The sequence below is a fragment of the Bos indicus x Bos taurus genome, chromosome 16, assembly GCF_003369695.1.
Source record: "Bos indicus x Bos taurus breed Angus x Brahman F1 hybrid chromosome 16, Bos_hybrid_MaternalHap_v2.0, whole genome shotgun sequence".
NCBI classification, from domain to species: domain Eukaryota; kingdom Metazoa; phylum Chordata; class Mammalia; order Artiodactyla; family Bovidae; genus Bos; species Bos indicus x Bos taurus.
In genome coordinates, this window is record NC_040091.1 from 71,647,600 (window position 1) to 71,659,805 (window position 12,206).

Genomic DNA, 12,206 nt, shown 5'->3' on the forward strand with positions numbered 1-12,206 from the left:
GGAGAAATGTGTGGTTTGGAAAGATGGATTTACAGCATGTTATTCTTGCCTGGAGAATCCCAGGGACAGGGGAGCCTGGTGCTGCCGTTCATGGGGTCACGCAGAGTCGGACACGACTGGAGTGACTTAGCAGCAGCAGCAGTGTATAAATAGTGGTTAAAGCTACACTGATGGACCCAGAGAAAGGAGTATATTGGGAAGAGAAGAAGACCAAGAGCAGTGCCTCTGTTAATCATTAGAAAGAGAGGTATTGAGAGAACCGAGAGAGGGGAGTCCATCTCATATAGTGGTAGGAGTGAGGGTTCAAGGATGTTGTGTACTCAGAGTTTGGGGACAACTAGGAGGACACTTGGTGGCTTTGTGGCAGAGCTGGTTCTGTGAGAGTATCGCTGCTGTTGCTATTGGATGTGGGTTCAAAACATGCAGTGTTGACCTGGCCATCAGTGGACCATGGGTATCAATTCCAGAACTGTTTCTGCTGCCTCTGGGACCTGGGTGATGCTGCCACACTCTTGCAAAAGGGGCCCTGCACAGTTCCTCCATGGGATGCCATCCAGTGACTGGGATGGGTGTCTCTGATGGGCAGGTTCTCGGTCATGTGCTCACACATTAGCTGCAGAAGAAGCTGTAGAAGGAAGGTTTATGGTGTTGTCAGCTTCTAGGTCTACTTGGTAAGGTCGTGATTCCCTAAACATAGGAAGACAGTGTGGACCCTGTGTGGCCATGAAGAATGTCACATGCCCATTACAGGTGACAAACGCTGAAGGTATGACAATTAGAAGGTGATTGGTGACTGTTGAGACAGTTTCTGGGTAGAGTGAGTGGACTTTTGAGTACAGTGGGTTAGAAATTACTAGGAAATGAGGAATCTGAGCCATTGTGTGTTGATTATGGTTTCAGGAGAGAAAGAGTGGAGAAGTGTATAGCACTTGAGACACTAGTATGATTTTTTTTTAACAGAAATGAGTCTATGAAAGGGAGTTTTGAAGATGAAGAAAGGGAATAAAGAGAAGAATAAGTAGTTGATGCGGTGGGGTTCCTGAATAGGTGAGGAGTGACTTTTGATTCAGTGTGGAAGGATGGTGCTACTGCATATGCTCATGTTTGTGAAGGTGGAATGTGGACGAGAATTGATACTTACGACCCCTGCTCTGTCTGTAAATGGGGAGGTGATGTTGGCTGAGAATAAGAAGGCACGGGTTAGGTGGGATCTTGAAAAGGGTAGTGAAGATTTGGAATAGCTGTTGATGGGAACGAGAGTGTTGTTAGAGGAAGAGGAAAAGGACAGGTCCCAGCTGAGAATGGAGATAGTAGCCCAGTGTCTGCTGTTGAATCTATATGGTGCTGCATTTCATAGGGCAAGTGTGATAGGAAGGCAAGGGGAGAGAGAGATGGTGAGCGTTGTGGGAGGGGGTACGTGAAATGATGTCACAGGGTCTAGTGAAATGGGAAAGGAAGTAAAATCTGGAGAGTTGATGGTTGGGGGAAAAGAAGATGGGGATAGAGATATCAAAGAAAAGCCTAAGAGCAGGCTGGATGGGATAAAGGAAAGGATGGGAGGAATGGAAATATATGTAGTCCTTGTGTCGAGTGCTGGTGTGTAAGCTTTCAGAGATGAAGCAGTTCCCAGTGATAACCAGGCGCGGGGTATGGAGAGGAAGTGAGAGTCACTGGAATAGAGAGGCTGGACTGTTGAATGATTTTCCCCCCCTTGAACATTAAGTTTCCCTTGCTGATAGCAGGAGGTGGGCTGTGACCAGGTAATGAAAAGGAGCGACTGAGACTTTGATAAATGGGAGAGTAAATGAAAGACTAAGCCCAAGTTCTGGCGTATTTGTAAGCATTCGATAGATGTTACCTATCAGTAATCAGATAACGGTAATGGTATTGCTGAAGGGCATGCATTTTTTTTTTATGGAGGTGTGGTAGTTTCAGGGCATCTTTATTAAGTGTTTTTTTGTTTTGTTTTGTTTTTTGGTACATGAATCTTAAAGAAGGGGGGCTTCTTTTTCTATTTTTTTGAGTGTCAAACAACTCTTATTTGGAAGATGAAATGTGGAGTTTGAAACTCCCTACTCCAAACTCCAGGATGGGAAAAAGGAAGGTGCTTGTAAGAGCCAGTTTCAACTAAAGGAGGAAGGTGGTGGGAACAGTCCATGAAGATGCTGAGGCTGGGAATTTTCTACGCATGATGACAGGTTCCCGGATGACTCAGAGGAAGCATGTGAATGAGACCTTTAGCTGGAGGAAGGTGCGGGACAAGAGTAATGATGGGTAATGTGGGGTTGAAAACAATTTAAAAAAAAAAAAAGTGTAACTGCAGAATTTGCTCTGGAATTTGCTCACCACATAGACTTGGAAGCCTGGGGAAACTTTTCAAGAATGTGAGACAGAGTTGTTCTTTTTAGTAACACAATGTCATCAGTCTGTGAGAGTGTTACTTTTTGTGTGTATGACAGAGAAAAAAAAAAGATGAAAGAACCAAAAACTGGTGAATTTGGCTAGCTGAGGAAGCAAAGTGGAGCTGGAATTAGCAGAATGGTTTCTTTAGTCCTGGCGAATAGGCAAAGCTTGCTCATGCGCAAGTGAACCTGATAATTGCCAAATGTCTGCTTCAATCTGAGTTGCACCAAAATCACTACAGCTGAGGTTCCTGAGATTTCATAAGCCTTCCGTCCAGTCGCATGTGTTGGCCTTCAGTGATGAGGCTCACCAGCCTAGGTTCTTTCTCAGTGGCCTTTGGCCATGTGGATTCAACCTGAAATTCTTGGGTCTTTACAACCTTAAAATTTTGATGAACTCTCTGGAACTATTTGGAATGTGAGTCCCTGGGGCAGGCGGGGCGCGGGGGGAGAAGTCCCTGGGGAGGTGTGACTTGCTCCCAAATGGTGCTGTCGTGTTTTTCGCATACTAATGTTTTTTGTTTTTAAGTTTGGAATATTCTCTCTAGCTAACCCACTAAGCTTTGGGCAAATAAGAAAAAAGAACAAATTAGTAGCTTGAAATGCTTTTAAACAGCTACAATTCCAGCTGTTAGGGCAGTAGGGAACTAATGCAAAACTGGGTAACTGGGCATCCGTGCGCACACAGATAACACAATGAGGAAAGGCTTGCTTTATATAGTTCCAGAGGCTCCTGAAAATAAGAAATTCTCTCATAAGCCAAACTCTTCAATTCAGTTTAGACAATATTTGAGACCCTCTCTGAGAAGGTGCTGGCTTTAAAGCTTGTATAGATACATTAGTTTTCTAGGGCTGCTGTGACAAATTACCAAGAACTGGGTGACTCAATACAGCAGAAATTCATTCTCTCTCAGTTCTGAAGGCTAGAAATCTAAAATCAAGGTGTCAGCAGAGCCATGCTCTTTTTGAGGCTCTAGAAAAGAATCTCTTTCATGCCCTTCTCTTCATTTCTGGTGTTGCCAGTCATCCTTGACATCCCTTGGCTTGAAGACCTATCACTCCAATCTCTGCATTCGTAGTCACGTGTGTCTCTCTGTGTCTGATGAGGACACTAGTCATACTGGATTCAGGGTTTTCCATTTTCCAATATGACCTCATTTTAGCTAACTGTACCTGCAAGGGTAGCCCTATTTCCACGTAAGGTTACATTCTGAGGATTCTGGGAAAGACTTGAATTTAGGGAGGAACATTATTGAACCCAATGTAAGAAGTTTCGAAAATGAGTAACAAGTGGCCTCTATCTTCAGGAAGATGTAGTTCCCAACGTAGCTGGGGAAGGGAACTGGCTGTAGGAAACTTTAGTGCAAAGTGATGGATACAGAATACTGTGAACACACCGAAGGGTGACTGGCTGGTTGTGACTTCCAGGGGCTCTGAGAAGGCTGTAGGGTGGGGATCGTGGCAGACCTGAAGGGTAACTAGTGTACCAGCTGGCAGAAATTGGGAAACTGGGCCTTCTGGGCTGAGGGACCTGTCTGAGCAGGTTCAGAGATGCAAGCGTGTGTCCAATGTGTGGGATGCTCGTGCTGCCTGGAGCGTACGGCCAGAGGATAGCGTGGCCTGTGGGTAGGGCTTGCATGTGACGTGGTGGCCACTGGGGAGGGATGGAGTGGAGCGGAAGGAGGAAGTGCAGGTGGAGCACACAGAAAGTATGAAAAGTGGTAGGAGCCTGGTAGTTCATCTCCATGAATGCCTGCCACAGAATTAGATCTTCAAGAGGCAGTGGTTCAGAGGAGGGTTCAAGGACAGGCTGAAGGACCATTCCTAAGGGAGCTCTAGAGGACACTGCTGGACTCAGAGGTGCTGAGACGACTTCTGTGCTGCTGCTCAGCTCCAAGTTCTGGGACTATTAAGTAGAAATATCTCTTCACTAACTGTATTTTGCCTCTCATTAGTAATCAGGTTTTTGCTTCCTCTTCCCTTTCTTTCTCTCGAGCATCCTCCACATGCCAGCCACTGTAGACCCAATAGTGAGCAAGAAGACAAAGCACCATTTTCCTCTCTTCCCTGTAGCATTAGCACAAGGAGTACAGAGTCAGTTCCCCATAAATGTTGCTTTGAGTTGAATGTAAGGGAAAAATGACAAGGCAATTTTGCCCAGGGTAATGAGTTCTGCTTCAGAGTAGAGCTGCTTTGAAAGATGATTTCAGGAACCTCCTTATGAGGAGGTGGCGAGTAGGTGGCTGCTTACATGTGTTTGATTTCTGAGTCATCAAAAAGGCTTCTTTGCCTCCCAAAATATCTCCTTCATCCAGGCTATGGGTACTTTTAATTCCACGATTGGAAGCTGGTTTCCCTCTGTTAAAATGCAAATACCCTAGGGGGAGAGGATATCCATTTACCATCATCAGTCTATTGCACCTTAATATGAGGGTTTTCTCAACCATTTTTCATGGAAGATTTTTGAGAAAAGCACATGGAGGGAAAGGGGATCCAGGGGATGAATACTGGACATGGCAAAGCTAAGCTGTCAAAGTCAGCAGTTTGGATGAACCGCCTGGCTCTGTAGTCCCTTTTGCCTAGTAAGATACATTATTATGTATTGGCAGGTGTATGCTGGGCCAGAAATGATTATTTCTGTTGGGAATTTCATGGTTACAAAACCTTTTTTTTTTTTTTTTAAGGGCTTCCCAGGTGGTGCTAGTGGTAAAGAATAATCCCTAGGTCGGAAAGATTCCCTGGAGAAGGGAATGGCTACCCACTCCTCCTCTCCTATGGACAGAGGAGCCTGGTCAGGCTACAGTCCATGGTGTTATAGAGTTGGACACAACCAAGTGACTAAAACTTTCAGTTTCACTTTTTTTCCACCCATACTTCAGTGAAATAATTTGTGTGGTAACCTGTTTGGTTTTTATTGCCAAGGCTATGCTCCATATGGTTTGTGTGTTCATTTTCCAGAGAAGGCTAATGATAGCTGCTGTCACAAATACCCCCAGAGTTTCAGTGGCTTATATAAGAGGTTCCTTTTTTCATTGACATCACAATAGGATTCAAGCTGATTTGGGGGATGCTATATTCCACATAACCTCCAAGGGACTCAGGCCCCCTCCATGCTGTATGTCTATCATCTTCAGTTTTTGTTCAGTTGCTAAGTTGTGTCCAGCTCTTTGCGACCCCATGAACTGCAGCAGGCTTCCCTGTCCTTCACTATCTCCTGGAGTTTGCTCAGACTCATGTACACTGTGTCTGTGATGCCATCCAGCCATCTCATCCTCTCTCACCCCCTTCTCCTCCAGCCCTCAATCTTTCCCAGCATTAGGGTCTTTTCCAATGAATTGGCTCCTTGCATCAGGTAGCTGAAGTATTGGAACTTCAGCATCAGTCCTTCCAATGAATATTCAGGGTTGATTTCCTTTAGGATTGACTTCTTTGGTCTCCTTGCAGTCCAGGGGACTCTCAAGACTCTTCTCCAGCACCACAATTTGAAAGCATCAATTCTTTGACACTCAGTCTACTTAATGATCCAACTCTCACATTCGTACATGACCACTGGAAAAACCATAGCTTTGACTAGATAGACATTTGTCAGCAAAGTGATGTCACTGCTTTTTAATACACTGTCTAGGTTTATCATGGGCTTCCCTGGTGGCTCAGAGGTTAAAGCGTCTGCCTGCGATGCAGGAGACCCAGGTTCAATCCCTGGGTCGGGAAGATCCCCTGGAGAAGGAAATGGCAGCCCACTCCAGTATTCTTGCCTGGAGAATCCAATGGATGGAGGAGCCTGGTATGCTACAGTCCACGGAGTCGCAAACAGTCAGACACGACTGAGCGACTTCACTTTCACTTTCTAGGTTTATCATAGCTTTTCTTCCAAGGAGCAAGCATCTTTTAATTTCATGGCTGCAGTCACCATCCACAGCAATTTTAGAGCCCAAGAAAATAAAATCTGTCACTGTTTCCACTTTTTACCTGTTTGTCATGAAGTGATAGGACCAGATACCAGATATCTTAGATTTTTGAATGTTGAGTACCTGACCTCAAAGAAGGCATGCCCTGGGGAAGAGAGAACTTGTAGAGAAAGTATTCTTACATTTATCTCCTTGGCTTGGAAGTGACACTTCGTCCACCTCGAATTCCATTGGCTGGACCTGGTTCCAGAGACCTACCCGGATAGAAAGAGGCTGGGAAATGTGATTAGCTGTGTGTCCAGGAGGAGGTGACACAGACTCACCAGGAAACTTCTACATTTTTTCCTTCTGTCTGTGACATAACCTGACCCTTGAGTGTTGTCATTAATGGTATGGAGGACCAAAGAGGAAACAGTGAGCTGGAACCTGTCCAGAGCTTAGAGGAGTGGCAAGTCCTTCACTCTGCCTGGCGAAGGGCGTCATTCTGCTGTTAGGTTTTTGCTGTGTAAGGGAGACCAAAGTCTTCATTCAAAGAAATGTCTTTATGATGTTTATTTGCTTTTTAATAGAATTTGGGAGATTTTAATGGAAATCTCCTTTCCGTGCACCTTGGAATCATTTTGGAATGTGAGTTTGAGATTTGAATGGTATAGCTTCCGTGATATATTTCAGCTCCCTTAGGAGATAAGGAAGAGTAAGTTGGCCTATGCAGGAGTTGTAGAGCTCTTCCCGTCCACCTCCCGCATTGTCTAGACTGGTGAACTGAGAGGTAACTGCATGGTCCAAATTGACACAGCAAGTTAGTGACCCACCTGAGGGGTAGACCCCATTTTAAAGATTTCTACACTGGTGTTCCTGCCCTACCACAGTGCTGTTCCCTAGAGAACTGTCTGGAGAATACCCTGTCCCAGTGGGATTTGAAGGAGGAGACTTAAAGCAGGTGAAATCAGAAGGCTCCTTCTGGTTTTGAGATTCCTTGATTGATTGAGATTAAGTACATTTTGTCTGGCTGTATCCCTGACCTGACTGAAGTGTTGTAACCTTCCAAGAGTTTGTAACTTTCCTGGGAAAACAGAATCTCAGTTCTTTATTCTTTTCAGTTGTTCCTTTATTTTTACCTTAAAAAATTATTTGTTCTTTAAATATGTATTTTTGTAATAGTAAAGGTAACAATTTTTAATTGCAGAAGTAAATATATGCAAATGTAACAAAAATATATATGAAATATAATAAAAATTGCCTGTAATTCTATAATTTGACAGTGTAGCAATTACCCCTGTTAATGTTTTCTATGTCTTTCCATGTGTGTTTCCTGACCATTTTTCAATATGAAATAAATATGCAACTCTAAAAATATTTCATATTACTTAATATGAAATATTACACAACCCTTAACATTGTTTTAAAATGAATAGTATGGAAAAATGCTCGTATTTGTATTTGTATACATATATATAATATGAGAATGAAATTCAACTTTTATTTGTCTTATTTTTATTTTAGCTTTTTATTTGCTTTTTAAAGGATGTAGGGAAAAGCTAATGGAAATCTCCCTTCTGTATATGGTGGACTAAAATTCTTATTGTATCTAAGCATAAAAGTATATATGGGCATTTCTCTATGTCATGACTTATTTTGAAGCAATGTTTTAAGGGTTGCATACTCTAGCGTCTCATGGGATACGCGTGCTGAAGGGAGCCTCTTGGGAGGTGGCGGGACGGAGTTGGTGCTCTCTCTGTTCTCAGCCCTGACCCTGTGCCCCTTTCCTCCCAGGGCATCAGCAGCCTGTTCAGCTCTCTGAAAGTTGTCCGGCTGCTCCGCCTGGGACGCGTGGCCCGGAAGCTGGACCACTACATCGAGTATGGAGCTGCCGTGCTGGTCCTGCTGGTGTGTGTGTTCGGGCTGGCCGCTCACTGGATGGCCTGCATTTGGTACAGCATCGGGGACTATGAGATCTTCGACGAGGACACCAAGACCATCCGCAACAACAGCTGGCTCTACCAGCTGGCCATGGACATTGGCACCCCTTACCAGTTTAACGGGTCTGGCTCAGGGAAGTGGGAAGGGGGTCCCAGCAAGAATTCCGTCTACATCTCCTCGTTGTATTTCACCATGACCAGCCTCACCAGCGTGGGCTTTGGGAACATCGCCCCGTCCACAGACATTGAGAAGATCTTTGCCGTGGCCATCATGATGATTGGCTGTAAGTATCACAGTGACTGGGCAAGGGGTGGGGCATCAAGTTTGTCCATCCTTTTGGTTAGCCGGAAGTAGGGCAGTGGCTACAGTGCCATAGGATTGGGGTGTTACGGCTTAAAATAAGGGAGGGTTTTTGTTTTTAAAGACTAGCTTTAGAGTTTTCCTATTAATTTAAACAGTATATATTTACTGCACAGAAATTCAGAAAATAACAAAAGAGCACAAAGTAGAAACTAATGACTAACCATACATAATTCTGTTTCTTAAAATTGCTGTTAACGTTTGGTGTTTCCCTTAGAGATTTTTGTCTGTCCATACCTGAACACACAGATAACACGTTTTAATAGTTAAAATGAGACCATGCTATACATTTTGGTATACTTCTTGTTCATAGGACAGTGAATTGTGGAAGTTTTTCCACGGCAATTTAAAAATAGCTCTAGATTGCATAGTTCAGTGTGGTACTAGAGAAAGGATGCATGAAAACAAAATCAGAAGTATCTCAATCTTTTGTATTATATCTAGAAATAGTAATGGTTTTGCTAGAGTGGGTTAAGTAAAATATTCTAGTACAATAGTTTTGTATATATTTTTACTCTTTAATGCAAATCCTAGGAAAATTTAAAATCTTATTTCTATTGAACAGTGCTGATCTAGATCAATATTTTTGATGTCTGTTTGGTGATTGAGAGGTTTTCTAAATCCAAAAGGTAAAAACCTACAGGAATAAACAGCTCTTATTCAGTTGAGAAGTAATGGGGCTTTGGATTAACTTCACTGGACTGAAAAACAGAAATAACCCTAGTTCTTGAGGAAAGTACACTTGGCCCTCTGTATCCATGGATTCTGCATCCTCGCATTCAACCAACCATGGACTGAAAATATTAAAAAGAGAAACTTTCAGAAAGTTCATGAACCTTAAATTTGCCACATACAGGCAATTATTTACATAGCATTTATATTGTACTAGGTACTATAAGTATCTAGGGATCATTTAAAGTATATGGGAGGGTGTATGTGGGTTATAGGCAAATACTATGCCATTTTATATAAGGGACTTAAAAATCTGTTGGTTTTCATATCTTCTAATCAATTGGTCCTAGAACCAATTCCCTATGGACAGGGGGTGAAAATGAATGCATGGACTGTAGCCTAACCAGGTGCCTCAGTCAATGGAATTTTCCAGGCAAGAATACTAGAGTGGGTTGCCATTTCCTTCTCCAGGAGATCTTCCTGACCCAGGGATTGAACCCAGGTCTTCCGCGTTGTAGGCAGACGCTTTTCCGTCTGAGCCACCAGGGAAGATCCGAAAGTGACTCAGTAGTGTCCAACTCTTTGAGACCCCATGGACTACATAGTCCATGGAATTCTCCAGGCCCAAATACTGGAGTGGGTAGCCGTTCCCTTCTCCAGGGGATATTCCCCACCCAGGAACTGAACCAGGGTCTCCTGCTTTGCAGGTGGATTCTTTACCAGGGAAGCCCTTAATTTTTAAATGCTTGACCATTGACCATTTTGTAGCTGTTGCCACTACTACCAAGTCTGGAAACAGCCTTGGGTTGTAAACAACAATGAACTCCCCTCACTAAAGGGAGTCTTGGGGAAGATTAGGCCTAACTGGGCTGGGGAAAGCACGTGAACTTGAGTGGATTGGACTCATTGTGAACCTGCCAAATGCACCCTGTTGGTGCTTCCATGACGCACTGTGGTGTGAGAGAGGACAGACCTCCCGTGAAGCATGGGTTTGGACGGTAGTCTGGTCACAGGTGATGAAGCTGGGCGCTAGTTCCAGCTGGCAGAAACCCTTCTGCTTGATGTGCTTCCTCAGGGTGGAGTTGACATCTTGTTACACCAACCAGGGGATTCTAAGACCAGGGAAACGGAGGCTTCAGCTTGTCTGGCTTTGTCCAGCCCATCCATAATCCAGGGACCCCTTGGCAAGTGGGTTTTGTTACCCCTTTTGTTCCGTTTGCAGCTCGCCTCCGTTTTATTTGCCATCACCTCATCATGTCTGAGGTACTCCTTTCCTGAAAGCCCCTCTGCCACACCCAGAGCCCGGCGCTGTGTGTTTACCAGATGCGTCTAAGGCTTAACTGGTTTGTGGGAAGTGTGTGCGGGGAACTTTTGGGTCTGCTCTTTTTTTAAAATGGGTTTTAATAGAGATGATTGCCTGACCATGGGGAGCAGCATAAAGTATCTGTGGGTGGCTAATTGCTTTAGCTTAATTAGAACTCGAGGTGCTTTCTCATGTCGTGTAAAAGGATCTTTGCTCTTCTAGAACTATTTCAGCCTTAACATCTCCTAGTTTTCTAGGCAGTGCTTGCAGCATTTTGTGAGCCTTGGGGCACCAGTAAACAACCAGATGCACCGTGCTCCGGGCACAATTTCTGTCTCTTAGGGGGAAGATGAGATGCTCCGTCAATCGAAATACTTCATTATATGCATTACAGAAAATGTGCTGAGAGTGGTCAGTTAGAAAATAGGCTCCATTTCATGAGCTCCCTAAAGGCTTTCAAATATGAGGAGACTTCCTTGCAACTTTTTACCTGGAAGAAGAGATAAGAAAACAGCTCTGGTGGCATATGAGGGTAAACTGTTTCTCCAAAGCCATTCTTCTCCAGAGAAAGTAATTTCCTGGGTATAGTCTCTAAAGGAAAACCCAAACAATTATCATCACCTCTTTTCTCTCCCCACCTTTTCAAAGCTTTATAATGTTTCCATTTCTTTTTTTTTTTAAGTGTAATACACAGGCAGTCACCTCTGCAATATGCCCCAAGAATGATATTTAGGTAGGCAAGTCTGCTTAATTGTTACTTTGTTTCCTGATCACTTGCTGTTTGCCAGGTGCTGTGCTAAATATTCTATATGCAAATCCCCCTGTTTGCAACAACTCTATGCCTTAGAGATTATTAAGTACATTTTACAAGGAAATGGAAGCTGGAAGAAGTTAACTCCTTTGCCAAGAATGCATGGCTAGTATGTCAGAAAGACAGGATTTGTGTCTGGGACTCTGAATTAAAAGCCCAGCTCTTTCCCCTGTGCCCGTCTGCGATGGTGTGGACTGAGAACACGGACCTCATCAGCCTGTCCTCTCTGGCACACCACTCACACTTTGAAAATTCTCTCCATAAACTTGAACAAGCCAGCAGTTTCTACAGTGGGAAGTTTTTGTACACTTGCCTGTTGTTTTAATTTAAAAACAAATTTACGGTAGAAACTCGGGGGACCAGGTGCTTCAGACACCAGCCATTTTTTCAGCAACCTGTCACTTACAGTTACAGCTGTTCCCCTTTCTGTGTGACAAGTCTGACAAATTCTTGTGCTAACAACAAAGTTATTGCTCTCTGTGTAATGCGCTGGTAATTACCTTGTAAACTCACATTCCAGACAACCTTTGTTCAGGACAGCTGCTGAAGTCTTACTTGATTTACGGGGCTCTCTTTTATCTTGCTTTGCCTGTGTGCACACGTGCGCACTTGCGTCCTTACTGCGTGGCTCACGGGGCTGGGTGACCCCAGAATTGGGATCTTGGGTGACAGGGAACACTGACCACACCCCGTGTTTATGCTCCGGGGTCAATGCATCTCCCTCCCCAGTCCCCCTCGGATCAGACTAGCATTCTTCAAGGGGAGTAGAGGGAAATAAAGCCAACGAGCTTTGAGGTACTGGTAACATTGTGATTTTCTCCTTTTTGCTT

The 12,206-nt window shown here is 44.0% G+C and overlaps 1 protein-coding gene and 1 non-coding gene across 3 annotated transcripts in view; both read left to right on the forward strand.

The window, feature by feature from the left end:
• KCNH1 (potassium voltage-gated channel subfamily H member 1) overlaps positions 1-12,206 on the forward strand; it is a 434,009-nt gene that overhangs the window by 176,296 nt on the left and 245,507 nt on the right. For both annotated transcript variants that reach the window (XM_027565678.1, XM_027565679.1), the window contains exon 7: positions 8,084-8,513. In XM_027565678.1, the coding sequence (XP_027421479.1) occupies positions 8,084-8,513 (430 nt within the window). The remainder of the gene's footprint in view (positions 1-8,083; positions 8,514-12,206) is intronic.
• Positions 6,042-6,113, forward strand: TRNAR-GCG. The gene has a single exon. It is a non-coding gene; the product is annotated as a tRNA-Arg (tRNA).